This window comes from Desmodus rotundus, chromosome 9 (genome assembly GCF_022682495.2).
Source record: "Desmodus rotundus isolate HL8 chromosome 9, HLdesRot8A.1, whole genome shotgun sequence".
Lineage (NCBI taxonomy): Eukaryota > Metazoa > Chordata > Mammalia > Chiroptera > Phyllostomidae > Desmodus > Desmodus rotundus.
The window spans coordinates 37,927,162-37,945,834 of NC_071395.1; the positions used below are offsets into that span (position 1 = coordinate 37,927,162).

At 53.5% G+C, this 18,673-nt stretch overlaps 1 protein-coding gene across 5 annotated transcripts in view; it reads left to right on the forward strand.

The window, feature by feature from the left end:
* The window catches only part of DOT1L (DOT1 like histone lysine methyltransferase), a 57,868-nt gene that overhangs the window by 22,629 nt on the left and 16,566 nt on the right, over positions 1-18,673 (forward strand). For 3 of the 5 annotated variants that reach the window (XM_053911879.2, XM_024568581.4, XM_024568582.4), the window contains 12 exons: positions 6,652-6,707; positions 9,540-9,619; positions 11,787-11,855; positions 12,531-12,637; positions 13,140-13,181; positions 14,175-14,285; positions 14,544-14,778; positions 15,195-15,308; positions 16,170-16,261; positions 16,681-16,782; positions 17,150-17,287; positions 18,021-18,146. In XM_053911879.2, coding sequence (XP_053767854.1) covers positions 6,652-6,707; positions 9,540-9,619; positions 11,787-11,855; positions 12,531-12,637; positions 13,140-13,181; positions 14,175-14,285; positions 14,544-14,778; positions 15,195-15,308; positions 16,170-16,261; positions 16,681-16,782; positions 17,150-17,287; positions 18,021-18,146 — 1,272 coding nt within the window. Of the gene's footprint in view, positions 1-27; positions 4,056-6,651; positions 6,708-9,539; positions 9,620-11,786; positions 11,856-12,530; positions 12,638-13,139; positions 13,182-14,174; positions 14,286-14,543; positions 14,779-15,194; positions 15,309-16,169; positions 16,262-16,680; positions 16,783-17,149; positions 17,288-18,020; positions 18,147-18,673 lie in introns of those variants that run through there. The other 2 variants (XM_045202749.3, XM_045202748.3) reach the window with 2 other exon arrangements.

The following is an 18,673-nucleotide window of genomic DNA, read 5'->3' on the forward strand; positions in this document are numbered from 1 at the left end:
CTCCATGCCCCTGTGGCTAATGAGTCCCCTATGTTTCCTTCTCCTGCTGGACCCGCCGTTTGTCTCTTCCTGTGGGACCCAGCTTATCCCCACTGGGGCTGCCCCTACTCATCCATTCTTGCACTGGCCTGGCCTGAGCCGGGCGTGTGGTGTCACTGGAAGAAGGCCCGCTTAGCTCCCTCCAGGAGCCCTTAGGATGGGGCAGCTGGCTTTACCCAGAAGTTTTCCTCCCTCTGTTCTCCTATCTCTTTCCCACCATTTCTTGGCTGTGCTTGCCCTCCTTCCTCAGGGGCCATTTGGGGGAGCATTTCTAACTCCTGCTCCAGGCTCTCAGAGAGCAAAGGTGGCACATTGCAGTATCTTATCTTTCTCAGTCCTTGACTGCACAGAGGTAACTGCCTGCCCTCTGCATGTCCCTGGGCACCTGAGGAGCTCTCGGGGAGCATGTGGGGCTCCTTCTGAGGGAGCTCCTCCTTCTGTGTCATGCTTGTATGTGTGTAGTGGAGCTGGTGCGAGATGGATAATAGGGTGTGGCCCCATCCACTGGCCTGCTGAGTGGCATCTTTCTCCTGCTGCCTTCCTGGCAGCATGCGACCCAGCCTCCAAGCCCCTTTTCTTGGCAAGGCTGGCATTATGGGCAGCACTCTCCATGGCTCTTTGGGCTGCACCTCAGTCTCCATCACTGAACCCTGTCTTTCGACATCAAGGTTCCTTGGGCTCTGGATCCTCTGGTCTCACTGCTCCTGCCCAGGGTGTCTGTTCACAGCTTGAAATGCATTTCCTTGTTCAAGCTTCCCTGTTCACCTTACTACAGGGGGTCCACCAACTGGTCCTGTGACTGTGCTCTCCCTCAGAGCTCTCATGACTCTTTGGTCTCATCCCTCCCCATTGTCACCAGCCTAGAGCAGGATGGCCCATGGGTTGTTGACTCTTGAGCTGGATTCCATGTTCCTGATTGTGTTAGGGAAATAGAGAAAATCACATAATCATAGTTTGGAGATCGATTGGGGATGCGGGAGATGGGGAAAGAGGAAGTTTCCTGTTTCTTAGAAACAATATAACAGCTTCTTTCACGGGTCATGCTTTTGGTGTATGCAAGAGTCCTCACCAAACCTAAGTCACTTAGGTTTACTCTCACAATATCTTATGTGAGTTTTATAGTTTTGTGTTTTACATTTAAGTCTATGATCTGTTTATGTTCATTTTTGTGAAGGATGTAAGTAAGGTCTGTATCTTGATTCATTTCTTTGTGTGTGGAGGCCAAGTTCTTCTAGCACCATTTGTTGGCAGAGACCGTCTTTGCTCCGTTGTCAGAGGTCAGCCAGCTGTATTTGTGAGGGTCTGTTTCTGGGCTCTGTCCTGTCCCGTTGATGTGTGTCTGTTCTGTCGTCAGCACACGCTGCTGGGTTACTGAAGCTTTAGAGTAAGTTTTGAAGTTGGGTAGTGTCAGTCCTCCGACTTTGTTCTTCGATACTGTGTTGCCTGTTCTGGACCTTTGGCCTCTGTATAAATATTAGAATCAGTATGTCCATATGCACATAATAACTTGCTGGGATTCTGATTGCAATTGCATTGAATCTGTAGGTCAAGTTGGGAAGAACTGATGTCTTGACAATATGGATTCTTCCCATCCATAAACATTGACTATCTCTCCATTCATCTAGTTCTTTGCCGCCTTTCATCAGAGTTTTATAGTTTTCCTTGTATAGATCTTGTACATATTTTTTAGATGTATATCTAATTATTTCTCCCTTTTGCGATGCTGATAATAAATGATATTGTTGTTTTAGTTTCAAATTCTACTTGTTCACTGCTAGTTCATAGGAAAGCAACTGACCTTTGGATATTATATATTAATAATACCTTTATACTATAACCTTGCTTTACTTGTGTATTAGTTTTGTTTTTTTGCTAATTTTTTTTCAGGTTTTCTGCATAGATGATTTTGTCATCTGTAAACAGTTTTATCCCTTCCCTCATGACACACACACCTTGCATTTACTTCTCTTGTCTCATTACACTAGCTAGGACTTCCAGTACGGAGTTGAAAAGCAGGGGTGCGGGGACATCCTGCCTGGCTCCTGATCTTAGCGGGAAAGCTTCAAGTTTCTTGCCATGGAGTACAACGCTCACTGTAGGTATTTTATGGATGTTCTTTCTCAAGTTGACAGAGTTCCCCTTTATTCTTACTTTGATGAGAATTATTATCGTGAAAGGGTGTTGGATTTTCGGCACCTGCTGATACGTGGTTTTTCTCTTTGTGGCCTGTTGAAGTCATGGAGGTTTGTTGAGCTGACCGCCTGCACGCAGGGTAAATGCCACTGGTTCATGGTGCGTTTTCTCACACATTGTTGGGTTTTTGGGTTGTTCCTGTCTTGTTGAGGATTTTCGCATCTGTGCCCTGGTTGGTGATTTCTCTTCCTGTACCGTCTTTGGTTCTGGTGTTGGGTTATGCTGGCTTTGTGCAATAGGTTTGGAGGTGCTCCCTCTGCTGCTGTTCTGCTTTTCCCAGACTAGGATTTGCACATCCAGGGAACGTGCTCAGCTCTCCTTCCCTTTTCCTTGGTGGAATGTCTTTCTAGAATTCTGTCTGCACAGTGAAAGGTGAGGAGTTATATCCTTTGACCTCTCCTGTTCTGCCCACATCTAAAATTCTCTGGCATTTGTCCTTCAGGGTGACTGGGCAGTAAGTAAGTCCAGCTGCTTTCTGTTCCCAGGAAACTTCTTCCCGCCTGGTTGCTCTATCCACTCGCTAAGAATTCCAGGTGGCTAACCATTTCCTAAGACTTAATGACTTCCTTAAAACATAGCTTTTTAAGTTCAGAAAATGCTTCCTGGTTCTGGTGAGCGAGCCCAACAGTTCCAAACACACAGTGGAAGAGTTTTTATTCCAGTTCTTAGAACAGCCCCTATTGATCCACCTGTGGTCTTCAGCACTCTGGGGAGCGTAGTTTGGAGAAGGCTGGGGGTGGAGGGTGCCTTGGGCACGTAATTTCTCCTTCCTTCTTCCTCCTCTTGTCTCCATCAAGTGGCAGTGCCTAGCTCCGTGGGTGTTTGGGGGTCATTGACACGTCTGCCCCTTGTGCTGCAGTGTTGGGCACAGAGGAGAGGCTCCCTGCGTGTAAACTATCCCATTCTCTGGGCCTTGCGTGGCTTAGGGGGTCATTAGCCCCACGTAGCCCCTGTGATGTGGCAGGAGCAGAATCTGGCTAAAAGGACGCTTAGTACCAGCCTTGGCAGGGTCCGGAACAAGCTGACCACAGGCTGCGGAACCATCTGTGCCTCTGGTGTACTGTTGCCTACCTCCAGAGCTCGTCTTGTTGGGCTCAGTCCTGCGCCAAGAGGGTGTAGTGAGTCTGCCCGATTGCTGAACGCCTGGATTTGGCAGGAACCCATGTCCTGGGTCTTGAGAGACCTCCCAGCAGCTTTCTGTGGCTTTGTCCAGGCACTGGGTTGGCAAGTGCAGTCCTGCCTCCTGTTACTTAAGAACTGGAGAGGAAACAAAGCCAACAGGAGCCTAAAAATAGCCCAGTGTGCTTTTCTAAGCCCCAGAGCCTACTTCTCAGGGCCAAGGATCTCCCATGGCCCGTCGCCTCCTCTTTTTCCCTCTCCACCCGCAGCGGTACCACCCAGCCAGGCAAGGCCAGCCCCTGCCCCTGCCCCTCCCTGTCCTGCAGCCTACCAGTTCCCAGGTGGCCAGGCCCTTCCTTCCTGCTCATATCCCTTCTTCCATTGGAGCCTATCCTTTTCTTCTACTTGGCTTCTGTCTGCTTATCTGTCATACCTCAGGGCACCCCCTCTACCTGGGAGATGCTTCGTCCAGCTCTCTGCCCAGGCTGATGTCGGAGCTCCCACAGCACTTCAGTCGTCTGCTCACAGCCTGACCGTGTGCTCTTGGCTCACAGTGATGGGCCTGGCACGTCCAGTGTGTGGCACCTTGGGCAGCTGTAGCCTCATGGAAGTGCTGCGTGGGAAAGGTGCCCAGTAGCTGTGGACCTGCCTGTGCCCTTGGGGACAGGTGCCTCTCCAGGAAGTGTCTTGGGGCCTCCACCTGGGTAAGAGCTGCTCCCTTTAGGCTTGTCCACATTAGGACGGCCTGGTGCTGCTGATAGGCAGACCCAGAAGGTGCGGAGCTGCTGGGCACTGAAATGATGGCTGCTTTCTCCTTAGGAAAGCCAGCTGGAGCTGCATGTATTCTGGAGACATCAGCGCACCTTTACTCTGGTCCTGCTCTGAGTTGAGTCCCTGAGAGTCAGATAGTCGAGCTGGTATTGTTTGTAGATCTGTGACTATTCCTGGGCAGGTTGACAGAATGATAAGGCCTAGGGCCTCAGTGACTTTTGCTCACCTGGCTTTGGGTGGGGCCTGCTTTGGTCTCCCTGTTGGAATGGATGCTTTTTGCAGACCATGCTCTTTTTTTTCTGGACTTTGAGAACACGTGAGTTCTGCTTAGGGTGGGTGGTGTCTGTGGTAAGGCAGAGATGGGTGGGACAGGGATGCAATTGCCCTGCCCGAGTCTGACCCTGGACCTGCCAGCGGACCCGGACCATGAGCAAATCTGGTTTCCCTGTGGAAAGGACAGTGTGCATGCTGTGTGTGCTGGTGCTCCTCCCATCTCTCTTTCCCCTCAGGCATTTCTCCACTGACAGGAAAAATAGGAGAGTTCCGTGATGTTGGAGCTAGTCACAGGGACTTAAGTAGGGACTGTTCACATCTTTCTGGTCAAAGTTAACTCTGGCACATTGGCCCCAGTGACACGGAGCCCACTCAGCCAGTCATCCTCGGGTGGTCACAGCCCAAGAACGGTGGGCCCAGCAGGCAGAGGTTAGACTGTGGTGTTTTCTTGCCTCGAACAGGAGGCCAAAATGAGCAGTGGTGCTGTGGCTTGAAGCAGTGTGGCCTACGTAGGGGAGCCACCAGGAGAGAGAGGTCACATCAGGAACAGCCTAAAGTCACCTGTGTCAGGGCCCTGAGGACTGCTCCTAGGTACAGGAATTTACTGTAGGATGAAGACCCGAGGATGAAGATAGTCGTCCTTACAGGTGTGATTTATACAGAGACAAAACAGAAGATGTTAAGTGTGCTCTGGGAGCTTTGTCTTGCACAGGACTAGTGAGGACTTTGGACTCGAGTGAGTCATTTCCCCATGTCCTGACTGGGCTGTTCTGTGGAGCAATGGCAGATTCAGAAGGTACCTCAGGTCAGGAGAGGATTCAGAGATGGGATACAACCAGGATGTAGGTGGGCCCTCCTGCAGCACCTGAGTGGTTTAGAACAAGCCACTTCCCCTTGTTCTGTGTCGCCACATCACATCACATCACAAGATGCCCTGGGTGGTTTTCCACTGTGCCCTGTGACGTAAGGTTTGCAGCTGCTCCTGCCCTGGGCACATGGTCTCCCTGCATTGTGGCAGCAGTACCCATAGGACACTTTGCTCAGGGTTTTCCTCTGTCCTGTCCTTAGAGAGATGCAGTGCCTATTGGGCTCCTGCTGTCTTCTTGAGGAGTGGAGGTTCCTGGTCACCTGACGGCATTTTGGGGGGTATGGATACCCATCAGTAGTCCCCCCCACCCCAGACAACCACTAACCCACTTTCTGTCTCTGTGGATGTGCCTGTTCTGGACATGTCACATAAATGGAATCACACGTCATGTGGCCTTTTGGGTCTGGCTTTTCTCATTGAGCATCATGTTTACAAGGTTTATCCACATTGTGGCAAGAATCAGTGCCTCACTTTTCTCACTGCTGAGTAATATTCCAGCATGTGGATGGGCATTTGGGTTGTCCTACCTTTGCGCTGCTGTGAATTTTGCTGTTTTGGATGTCCAAGTACAGGTTTTTATGTGGACGTTGTTTTCAGTTGTCTTGAATACACCAGGGAGTGGTGGTACTAGCCTTTTTGAAGAATTATAAAATCAATTTTCTTGGTCTGGTAAATGTTAAAGCTCTGGACAGTTCAGTTATTAAGAACTGTGTCTTCTTGGATAGACTTTGTCCTCGAGGCGGAATGACATCAGTCTGGTAATGAAAGTAGGGTTGAGAGTTTTTGAGGGTGCAGATGGCACTGTTCTCAAGTAAAGCAGACTAGAGAGCCACAGTACAGGTGCGGCCCGTGTCACAGAAGGAAGCCTAGCCCATGCGGACTTGGCGTGCAGGCCTCTCTCACGGTCAGTGGTCTGTGTTCCAGTCACTCACCTGAGGGCCTGATACAGGTTTCTTGTAGCCCTTGCCAACCCACCTTCTGTCCAGAACAGCCCAGCTAGTGGGAGTTATGACCTTCCCCAGCTCTGCAGATTGTGTGTTGGGGGTGCCCCCTGCTGGCCCTGAGTGGAGGTGACATCATGACTCTCAGACACATTCTCTATCTTCGTTGCTCTGTGCCTTGGCCCCCTGGGGTGGGCACTGCAGCACTAGTCTGGGTAACCATTCCGGTGGCTCACGGTAACCCACACTGAGGCGTGTGGTCTTGGCTTATCCCCAACTGTCCACTCCTCCCTGCAGAGCTGCCAGCAGCCACGCCTCAGTCTTACCGCACGTCCTTCCCACTTTAGCGACTGTGCTCATTTCATCTGTTCCTCGCCAGGTAGGGAGCTGGCTCAGGGGCCAAGCAAGACCTGTGATGAGCACTTGTTCCTGTTTTCTTCCTTTCAGCTGGAAAGAGGTGATTTCCTCTCAGAGGAGTGGAGAGAGCGGATCGCCAACACAAGGTATGGCGGTTTTGGGAGTCGCCACTCATGGCACCTTGAGGACAGCACTGGGTCCTGGCTGGGATGGGCACCCCTAGGGAGGTTCCCACTTTTGCAAGTCCCCATATGGTGGGCCTGGATGCTAGGCATGGCTGCCTTTCCCAAGGCAGAGCTGTATGGCAGAGGCAGTGGGAGCTTCCCTACTCTTCCCTTCCCTTCCAGTTCTGGCAGCCAAGGTTCACTGTCAGGACTGTTGGCAGGGCAGGTGGCCAGTGCCCAGCCAGGGCCCATAAGGCCGGCCCCTTGTAGCCTGTCGGAAGGGCCCTTCCCTGCTTTTGCAGCCAGGGAGGGAAAGCCACCCAGAGATCTTGGCCCTGAGCTCAGCTCTCTCTGTGTCTGTACATGGATACTGTGCCTCCTCCCGAGCTTGGTGTGGGGAGGCTGTTTCTCTACACTCCCTGTGGGGTGAGTGTAGTACTGGTGTGAGCAGCCTGTCCTGGCTGGAAACCCACATACATCCTAAGCTTGCTGGCATGTCTGCCTGCACAGTCCTTGGGTGAAAAGCCAACCCAAAACTCCTCAGGCTCCAACAGGCCCGCCAACCTAAGGGCTTGGGCTTGACATGTGACCTCCATGTCCTCCTGAAGCTGTGTCTGCAGTCCTTCCCTCTTGTCATTTTCCCTTTGTCTTTCTGCCGAACTCTGGCCGGGGCTCAGGTACACAAGGCTGGATCACTGCGCTCTGCCCCTGGTGTCTGGCGGAGCTGCAGATTCGACGGGCCTCTCTGGGTCAGCAGGAGAGAAGGTCAGAGTGCGAGGGTCCTGTGGACCAGCCAGAGGTGGCCAAGAAATTGGTGACTCCGCAGTGCCACATTGCACACTCTGGAACACTCTTTCTGGGGAGCTGTGGGCTGGCCTTGCTGGGGCAGCTTACAGGCTCTCAGTCTGGTCTGTCTTGTCCTTCCCTCCCTGTCCTTCTGGGTGCACTGACTGCAGAGTGCCCCCTGTCCCTCACCGTGCAGTTCTCAAGGCATATAGGAACTAAGTATTACTCTTTCATAGAAGTGTCCCCCTTTCTTCTTTTGAGCCCATTGTTCCCCAGTGGCCAGGTTCTCCACATCTGCTGGAGAGAGTCATGCCAACTCCATGGATATCTCCGTCAAACACAGTGTGGGGCTGTGCTGTGGTTGTGAGTGGGGTCAGAATACAGTGAGGGACCTCTCCTGTGGGGAGAGCCCCACACTCACCCAGCACTGCCCAGCAGCCTCCAGGCTGCAGTGTCCTGTCTTCTGGGCATCCTGGGGATCTGAGTGCATACTGTAGCCCAGGCCTCTTCTGCCCATTGTCTGCCTGGCCTGGGATGCTCCCACGGGCTTTGCCCTTCAGCACAGGAGTTCGGTCTCTTCTTCCTATGAACAGACCCTGGTGGTTGGAGAGTGTGTGGCGAGGCCCACAACCAGGCTCTGCTCATGTCCCCTGAATGTCCTCCTGATGTCCTCCAGGCACTCTGCTTCCCATCAAGTTGTCCCCTTCCCACAGCGCTTTTTGTTGTCAGGGGTGACCACTGCTTCAGTTAGCTTCCTGATTTCCTCAGATCTGAATGTGAGAGGATGAGAAAGAGTTTCTGGAGCCTCCTTTTCCAGCCAGCCATCCCCAGGGACCTTTCTGGTTCTGCCCTTTTACTACCTTGGTCACCTGGAGACTCTGGCACTTCAGCGTTCCCAGCCTCAGCCCCAGACGGGGCCACGGCATGGCTCAGCTGGCCTACCCTCATCTTGCTCTGCCTATTGGCACCCGGGGTGCGCCGTCCCAACCCTCATTATCTTCTCTGTTCCTCTCGGCGTGATCAAGCAGGGAGAGAGCACTGGCCTTTATTTACACCTTCAGTGTCCTTCCCACCACTCTGCCCTTGCTGTCAGTGCCTGTCCTTGCACCTGACTTTACAAGCAGTGTGGGGATAACAGTCAGCTCACTCCATTTTCTCTCACAGTCCAAAGAGGTGACCCCCATCTGCAGTTCTCTCCATGGCCCAGTTTCTGCCATGGCACAGTTTTAATCTTGCACTTGAAGCAGAGAAGAGAGCCATGTGATGAGAGCCATCTTAAGTATGAAACTGTCTTACCTTTGGGTCTTCACATGAAACCAGCTGCACAGATGTTTCTAGAGTTTAGCCATTCAGAGAATTCCTTTAAGTGGGCAGGGGCTGGGCTGGGTAGTTGAGGGAGCAGGCAGGGGGATACCTCCACCTTCCCTTTGGGGGCAGCACCTCCTCAACCATCCCAGCAGGAGTCTACAGACCAAGGTGCCTCTGGTCATCTGGTGACAGAAAACTAGAAAAAGTGAGGCTGAGCTGCACCCTCCCTTGGAAGAGCTTTGCTTCTGGTCCTAAGGGCTCTTGGGGATCACGTTCAGATGCAGCCTGACTCAGTCCTGCTACCTTCCTGCCTGGGTATTTTCTTATCCTCATATCCCTATCCCCAGGTGGCAGTTGTGGTGCCTGCATTCCAGCCCAGAAATGTCAAGGGGCGAGCAGGGGCCACCAGCCATTTGGTACAGGTTGACCTGGGGCCACCTCATCCTGCACATGTCCATCTTGGCTTTTCCAGAGAAGCCAGCGATGTGGTGGTCACAGAAATTTCTGAATTGTTGTACGTTAGCAACAAACTAGGCCGCTGCCACACACTGTGGGCCCCGGAGCCCACTCCCTGGGCTGGGCGGGGGCTGTGCGGGCAGAGCCCCGGGAGGCTTCACAGAGGAGCTGGCAATGGGGGCTGTAGGCGCCATGCGCACCGGCGCTCTATGCATATGTGAGTGTGGAACTTCCGTTTTACTCAACTGGAATATTATTTTGCAGTGTTATATTTGTGAATAACTTTGCCTTTGGTCCTGAGGTGGATCACCAGCTGAAGGAGCGATTTGCAAATATGAAGGAAGGTAACGTACTCTCCCCCTTAACCCCATCCTGTGTGGCTGCTACATGCTCACTGTGGTTGTCAAGCCACCACCCACTCGTTCTGGCTAGATTTGACACGGATCCCAGGTGTGGGAATTCTTCTCAGTTTTCATATCCATTCATTTCAGGCCCATGCAGAAGGCCTCAGGCAGCAAAGATGCCTTGGCTGTGGTTCTCACTGTCACCTGAGGTGCTGGGCCAGGTGTCTTCCAGCTTGGTGTAGGAGTGGAAGAGACCTGACCTCCCCACCACTCACTGCTCAGCTGGCCTGAGGGACTTGGGGTGGGTGGCCAGGTTAGCAAGTAAGATACAGGCTGTTCATTTAAATGTGAATTTCCCATAGACAACAAATAGCTTCTTAGTACAAGGATGTTCCAGCTTTTACTAAAAAGGAATAACATGTGTATCTGAAATTCAGACTTGATTGGCATCCGTTTGTCTGGCAACCCTAACCTGGGGCCACTGGGGCATCCAGCCAGGGCCCTTCTGCATTTTCTGGGCCTTTCTTGTTTGGAACTGCCACCACCAGGCCAGAGCTACCCTACTGCTTCCCTCTACCTCCCTTTCCTTCATCCCAGGTCAGAGAGCAGCCCAGTCTAGACCGGAGTGCAGGAGGGGAAGGTCATAGACCGAGAGAGCTTTCATCTGTCTTCAGCACCTCCAGCTTCGAGTGTGTGTTTGAGCATGTGTGTGTGCCTGTGTCTGTGCAGATGAGCATGAGCGTGTGAATGTTCTGAACAGGTGCGTATTTGTAAAAGGGAGTGGCCACTGTGCACTGCGCCCTGTACACACCTGGTCTCCTGAGCCTTCAGGCTCTTCCCTCGGCACATGCATCTCCCAAGGAGAGGACTGGGATTCCTGCGGCCTGAGGTTCCTGCCTCACCTTGAACTCTCTCTGTGGTCTGGAGAGTGTGCCTCTTTTGTTTAGTCTTCTCCAGCCAACAGTCTTGGGCAGTTGTTGGGTTTTATTAGAAAACAGCCCCTCCATCTTTTTCGATGACACCCATGGGCTGTTTGGGTTCATTGTCCTCGTGGTGAGCTTGACCTTGCCCCTCTGAGCCCATTTTCTCAGGTCTCAGTGCCCAATTGTAGCACATGGGCTGCCTCAAGGGCAGTACTGCTTACTAGTCCCTCTGGTCACCAGTGATGCATTGTCCTGCAGTGACTTACCTTCAGAAGTCCCCTCACACACCCATTATCTTGTGGACATTGCAGGGTGGCAGGTTGCTAATGAGAACAGTCTGCGGACCCCTAGGTTTTATTTTACCATATCCCACACTCTTAAATGTTCCTGTGACTTTGAATATTCCTTGTGGTCTCCAGCTCCTGTTTATTCCCTTGCACAACAAGGTTCCCACCTGACTGTGCATCTGGTCAGCCCTAGGAGCCATCATACCCTCCTCTTAATGGGGGTGGCGCTCAGGGCAAGGTCGGATGCTGGGGAGCTCCTCCGGCTGGGGTGTCATGGGGCTGTGTTCGTGTGTATGAGTGCGCACGTGCATATGTGCCTTCGATGGATTTTCATCCTGACTTTTCCTATTTCAACAAAACATTATTTTCTTCTGTATTTGGCTCTTTTTTTCTGACGCTGCAAAGTTTAGCATTAGCATGTTTACTTTGGTGTTTTCTTCAGTCCACATGGAGTGTTTTCATAATCATAATGTGAGCAGCACTGCTCACATAGGCTTGCTGTGGCAGGTGTGACAGCCTGCTTCTTCCGTAGAACGACCACACTCACGTGGGGTATCAGCATAATAACTGTTTCTGTGTAGCGGTTCCTGACCTGATACACACAGTTAGGCTATTTCCATCTGGGCACTAGGAGTGCCAGTGACATCTAGATTCAGTGTGGGACATGGCATGCGTCTACGCAGGTGGGGTCCCTGGGTCAGGTCAGCACCTGTGGGACTTCAGGAGGCTCTGGTCAAGTTTCTGTGGGAAAGCCATAGTAGGTCGGGCCTAAGCGTACCTTATTTTGCTTTCACTTGTAGGAGACGGATAGGACTCATGATCCCTGGCTGCTTGTGTGCCCAGTGTGCTCATTTCTTCCTTTGTAGCTTCCCCACCCCCTGCTCCAGCTTTCAGCACCCTTCTGTTGGTGTGCCACTGTTTTCGCATGAACGGCAGTAATCAGCTTTTATGTTTCAGGTGGCAGAATTGTGTCCTCGAAGCCCTTTGCTCCTCTGAACTTCAGAATAAACAGTAGAAACTTGAGTGGTAAGAAACTCTCATGTTGTTAAATTCTTAATATATGTGACCTTAAGTATCTGACACGTGTTAGTGCAGGGTTCCTCCTCGGAACTGCTGACTTCAGGGTCGGGTCATCTCTGTGGGGGCTTCTGGGAACCCATTTGTTGCCAGGAGCACCCCCATAGTGACCACCACAGATGTCCCTAGACATTGTCCAGAGACCCCTGGGGACAGAACCACCCAGATTGAGACCCACACGTTTGACTAGGTAGTCTACAAGCTGCTTTGTGTTCATATCCGATCGGCCTAAGGGGCAAAAGGCTGGTGTGCGCGATGGGCTCCAGGTGCAGACGCCTTCAGCAGGAGGAGCTGGACCTCTGGCCTGGGGAAGAGCCAAGTCACTCTGTGGCGCCCAGCTTTCGGGTCACAATTTCTCGGGTGCTGGGCGTCTTAGTAGCTGTGTTCTTTCCAAATGGTCCTCAAGTGCTTTTCCATCCCACCCAGTCAGGCTCGTTGCCGTTTTCCTTGGACAAGCACCTGGGTTAGCGGGGACCATTGTGCACACCGTGCGCCTCCCTGACCTGCCAGCCTGGCGAGTGGGACGGCCCCACGTGATGAGGGCACGCGGTTCTGCTCCCTTCCTGCCTCGCCTGAGTCATTCCCCCAGGTGCACGAGGCCCTAACCTGTGCCCGTCGTTGCAGACATCGGCACCATCATGCGCGTCGTGGAGCTCTCACCCCTGAAGGGCTCAGTGTCGTGGACGGGGAAGCCCGTCTCCTACTACCTGCACACCATTGACCGCACCATAGTAAGTGTTCCCGTGGGTGAGGCCTAGGCCCTCCCGGAAAGCCTCCTCCCTCCTCCTTCCTGTCCACGCCCACAGCACTCAACTTGGAGGGTCCGTAACATTGTTGTCCCACAGCATGAGTGGGAGCTAGGGGCTCTTTATCTGTCTTCCCTCTTTGCTCCCAGTCCCTGTGTAAGGCAGACATTGTCTCAAATGATGTGACCATAATGGATCTGGCCTCAGTGTCAAAGGCCAAGGCGGTGGGGAGCCCTGGAGCAGGCTAGCCTGGTTCCCACATAGCTCGCTTCATGTGAGATGGCCCTGCAGGTCTGCGTGGCCCCTGAGAAGGGACGCCTATGTTCAGGGTGGGGCTCTGGGCAGAGGCACAACCCCGCGACAGCTCCAAGGACGTCTCATGTTGGTGTGTCTTGGGTGTTGCTGTCATCTTGACAGGGTTTGGGAATGACGTCTGATTAAATTTTTTTCCTTTTTTTTTTTTTTTTTTTTTTTTTTCTGTTTTCAGCTTGAAAACTACTTTTCTAGTCTGAAAAATCCAAAACTCAGGGTAAGTGTGTGTTTCCCTCATTGATGAGTTTGGTGGAGCTCCAGGGGATAGATAGGGAGTGCCATTTTGGGGATGGAGGTCTGGGTACCCTGGGGCCGCGCTTCCTGACCCCAGCCTTTAGGAATGAGGTTGAGTAAGTTGCAACCTTTGAACAGTGTTGTGGCAACGTGGTGAAGTGTGCACAGTGCAGGACTGAGGAACCCCCTGTGGGACTCAAGCCTTTCCTCCATGTCCAGAGCTCAGGACATGCCTTTTGGTATACAGGCAGCTGTCCCTAAGCAGTATGCCATGCTAGCTCGAGGGGAGTGGCCTAGGTTCTGACATGGTGGTTCTGTTACCACCACCACCCACTGCTGTGCCCAGTGTCCCTGCAGTCCCCTGTCCTCCATACCACCTCTTTCAGACCTCAGAGGGCATCCATCCAAATGTCTGTGTTTCTGGAGTCTCAGATAAGCATCTGAGCAGGAAGAAGCTCCCGCTGCCTGGAGTCCCATGTCATTCCTGCCATGCTTGAGATTCCCCATCCCACCTCCTAGCACAGAGAGTAGGCTGAGCCAGCCAGCACCATCCTTCCCCCTCTTCCCTCAGCCTTTCCAGTAACCCTCACTCCGCACAGATATACCTCAGTGTAGGGGGCCCGTACTCTTGTAGAGGAGAGAGGACTGTTGGGCAGCTTCTTGTCCTGCACCCAGAGCCTTTTTGTCCTTGATTTAATTTCCCCTCACATGTCACACACAGTTCAGAAAGTCACGGGTTTCTGACCGAGAGACGTAGGGATGTCTGCACACACACAGCAGACACATACATGGCCTAGGGCTGGTTATGGGGCCAGGGACAGCTCGTAGGCTTCTCTGTGCCTCAGTTCCCTCCTCTGTACAGCGGGCAGAGGAGTTGACATGAGCAGAGCTGGGCCACGATGCCGGTACTTTGGGGTCATGCCCACACTTTGGGGAACATGTTGGCACTTTGGCGGATACATCTGACACTTTCCAGGAGGAACAAGAGGCAGCTCGGCGCCGGCAACAGCGAGAAAACAAGAGTAATACGACCACCCCCACGAAGGTGCCTGAGAGCAAGGCGGCTGTGCCTGCAGACACCTCTGTGGTGAGCACCCCCCACCCTGGCCTGGGGCTCTGCACAGCTGTCCTTAGGCACAGTCACTGGTCACCTGCCCTCATTATAAAAGGAGGGACTCTTCCAGCCAGGGGGGTGGAGTTGGTCAGCACTGATCACTAGGTCAGAGGAGGGAAGGCATTCCTAAGGTGTGGGCTGCCTCTGTTCAGTTGCTATCCTGGAGTCTGTGTTGTGGGCTTATTATAAGGAGGCACAGTGGTTGGTCTCTCAATGGCCTCTGTCCACTAGGATTCTGGTGCTGAGGAAGAGAAGGCAGCAACAACCGCTATCAAGAAGCCGTCCCCCTCTAAAGCGCGGAAGAAGAAACTGAACAAGAAGGGGCGGAAGCTGGCAGGCCGGAAGCGTGGACGTCCGAAGAAGATGAGCACTGCGAACCCCGAGCGTAAGCCCAAGAAGAACCCTACTGCACTGGACCTGCTGCACGCCCAGACTGTGTCCCAGACGGCCGCACCCTCACCGCAGGGTGAGCAGGGCCTCAGAGCCCTCCCCAGGGCCCTGTCCTGTGCTGCTCAGGCTTGGGTCATGCTCTGGAGGATGCCTTGGGCTGTCTTCGGGGTTTGCCCAGGCCTCACTTTACCCCGATAGTCTGCCAGGAGTGAGTCCTGGTGTGTTTTCCTGTCACATCCTGCCAGCCAGGGCTTCGATATCAGCAGCCATGGCAGAAACGACAATGCTCACAGAAATTTCTTAGATTACAAGAGCATTCATCTAGGCTTCTAGTGCCGCCCACATGCGGTGTCTGGTCAGGCCTTTGGACTCGAGGAGCTGTGTTGAGTCTTAACTTTAAAAAAGCTGGAAAAGTTTTCTAGAACAATCTGGAATTCCCTGGGAGAATGTGCTAGTCAGTTGTTGACACGTAAATGTTCCTGTCTCCCGCAGATGCGTACAAGTCACCTCAAAGCCCGTTTTATCAGCTACCTCCCAGCGTGCAGCGGCAGCCCCCTGACCAACTGCTGCTGGCACCCACCCCACCCGCACTGCAGAAGCTGCTAGGTGAGCCAGCACCACGGACGCTGTGGGTTCATGTGTGGATTCCGACTTAACATCCCCTCTCCAAGGAGGGGGCAGGGTCCAAGGTTCTGCCTCTGGCAAGCCTCCCGTGATAGCTGCAAGCAGGCTGACCACACTAAGGTCCCGAGGACTTGGGGTCAGTCCTGCCAGGCTTCTAGGCCAGAAGGGCCTGCATAGTTAGGCTAAGGTTCTCTCCCTCAGGGAACACTGGGCCATGTCTGGGACATCTCTGGTTGTCTTACTGGGGTGTTCCTATATAGGATGGGGTAGGGACGCTGCTTAGTCTCCCACAGCCCCCAGGACAGCCCTACAGAGGGTGACGCAGCCCCAGTATTCTTAGGGTAGGGAAAGGGCCTGTGGCAGATGAGCTGGGGCTGTGAGAGAGCAAGCCCTGTCTGAGTTGAACACCTGCTCACTTTGTGGGGCTCAACCCAGAGATCTCCTCTGTAGAAACTGAGTGAGGGAAACCCCTTGGAATCATGGGAGCCATCGGTTTCCTCAGTCCATGTCAACAGCATGTGCTACTAGGAAAATTGGCAGATTGGGTCATAGAAATCCACAGTCTTGCAAAGAAAGAAAATGCAGGTGGCGATGGCAGGAGCTGCAAAGGGCTCCAGTAGGGGGACTAACTGTAGGTGCAAGTTGGGGGGTGATGCCGAGGCAGCGTGGGGACCAAAGGTGCTGACAGTAACAAGCGATTTTCAGCAGCATCTGACAACAGGGTGGGGGGAGCTCCCAGAGACATTCAAGCCTCCCACCTTGCCCCCCTGCACCACCACCATCATAGCCTTCAGCCTCAGCCAGTTGGCTTCTGCACTGAGACCTTGTCCCCTGCTCTCCTAGAGTCCTTCAAGATCCAGTACCTGCAGTTCCTAGCATACACAAAGACCCCTCAGTACAAGGCCAGCCTGCAGCAGCTGCTGGACCAGGAGAAGGTGAGGAGTGCCACTTCTGTGTTTCCAGCTCTCTATAGAGGGCGAGCCAGGTGAACTAGGTGAGCCCCCCACCTGAAGGCCTCGCGTAGCCCCCAGCCCACCCAGAACATGCCTTACTTCCTGTCATGTCCCCTTGTCCCTGCTCAGAGGGCCTGCTGCTGCCTGCACTGAGGGTTGCCTGGTGCAGCCTTCCAATAAATGCCCAGATGGAGAATTGGCCAGCATCCCCAGTGTATGCGCGCATTGCCACATGTGAGCATAGAGGGGACGTAGCAGCTCTCGCCCTTCACGCAACGGCAGTGTTCTTTATCACTGAGATAGGCCGAGATGTGTTACATCGGCGCTTTTCCTTTGAGCCTGTTTAAGGGAAGGGATGGTGGGGGCAGGGCTTATACTCACTGGCCCTCTGTCCCCTGCAGGAGAAGAATGCCCGGTTGCTGGGGGCCGCACAGCAGCTATTCGGCCACTGCCAGGCCCAGAAAGAAGAAATAAAGAGACTCTTCCAGCAGAAACTGGATGAGGTAGAGCCACCAAGGCCAGGATGACCCAAGGACAGCATTAGGGGTGGGTGGGGGCTGGGTGAGGGCGCAGCCTGGGAAAGCTGAGATCCAGAAGGGCTCTTCCTTCCTTGTGCTCTTTCTGTCAGTTTAGGACCTGGGCTCTGGTCAGAGGGCTGCTCCCAATCCAGCCCTCATGGGGCCTGCCTAGGCTTGTGTCCTGGGACCCCCTTGCTCCCCTCTCTGAGGGAATGTACCTCCTCCACTCTCTTTGTCTGTTACCAGCACGGTGCCGCCTCTGTCTAGTCTGGGCACGAGTGAGCTAGCCCCTCCCCTCCCCACCACGGCTGCACCTCCCCGCAAGCCTAGCCTTACTGTTGTGTGTCCGCAGTTGGGAGTGAAGGCTCTGACATACAGCGACCTAATCCAAGCGCAGAAGGAGATCTCAGCTCACAACCAGCAGCTCCGAGAGCAGACAGAGCAGCTGGAGAAGGACAACAGGGAGCTAAGGAGCCAGAGCCTGCAGCTGGTGCGTGCCCAGGGAGGGTGGCAGTTCCAGCACATTCCAGAGGGAGCTGGAGCCTTAGACCCCAGACTAGGCAGAGGTCCAGGTGTCCCTCAGTTGACAGACCTAGAGGCCAGTGTCCTGATATGTGTCCTGATACAGAGAAATGATCTAAGGGTGCCTGCAGAGCCCAGCAGGTTTTCTTGAGGATGGATTTCCCATGACCCCCTTAATCTGCAGGGGGAAGACAGGGCCCTTCCTCATCTCTCCATCCTAGTTCATTCTAGGAGTGGTGGAGCTGCTTTCCTTGGCTCTCAGAGCACATGAGCTCAAGCTGGGCTTGGGGCCAGAATGTAGCTGCTTAATTTTCTGTTAGGGGTGTCCCAAAGGCTGATGATGTGACTAAACGGGCCTTTTAACGGGGCTCAGAATTTCCTGGTCCTTACTCTTGGGACTCTTGGACATCCAGCATTAGACATACAGGGGCCTCCCTTCTAATAGGCCCCCTGTCCCATCCTCTGGGACCTCTAACTATGCTCCTGGGGCATTTCCTATGGGGACCCTGGTCTCCTTGGGCCACCTCTGCAGCCCGGCCTTCCAGAATCAGGAGGGAGAGAGGAACCAGCCCCCAGGGAAACCTGCCTAGATACCCGCCCTGTCTCCCCTCAGAGCCCAAAGTCGGGAAGCAGGCTCGGGGCCATCCCGCCGCCTCACAGCCATGCACGTGCTCATGGCCACTACTGCCCTGTCCCCACAGCTGAAGGCTCGGTGTGAGGAGCTAAAGCTGGACTGGTCCACACTGTCCCTGGAGAACCTGCTAAAGGAGAAGCAGGCCCTGAAGAGCCAGATCTCTGAGAAACAGAGGCACTGTCTGGAGCTGCAGGTAGGGTCCGGGAACGGGGGCATCAGCCTCTCTGGGCTTCAGCCATGGTGTTAGAAACATGGTCAGTGCTATTGGCAGACCCAGCAAAGCCATCCTCCTCCTAAGGCCAGGGCACTAGTTCCAGGTGTCACATTAAACCGCCTAATGTCCGCGTTTAGCAAGGATCAGGGCAGGTGGACACCCTACTCTACGTCAGGGCATCTCATCTGGTCCCAGACCTAAAGGGTGCCTGAGCACCTCCTGGTGAAGTGCTTGTGACACGGTCACTGAGCAGGCCTGTGCCTGTGGGTTAAAACAGAACAGGTTGTGCTTTTCCTGATGGTGTAACTCGTTCGTCAAGGTCAGCTAGAAAACAGTGTGGGGAAGGAGAAAGCATAACCACAGAGCCATGGCTGAGTTCCCAATTATGGGACTTTCAAGTAACAATAAGGAAAGTAAAGGGAGACTTGCAGCGTGAGCATTGGTCGTTACCAAAGCTCCGTGTGTACAGACTGCAGCCTCTACTGCATCTCAGCCCAGCTCCATAA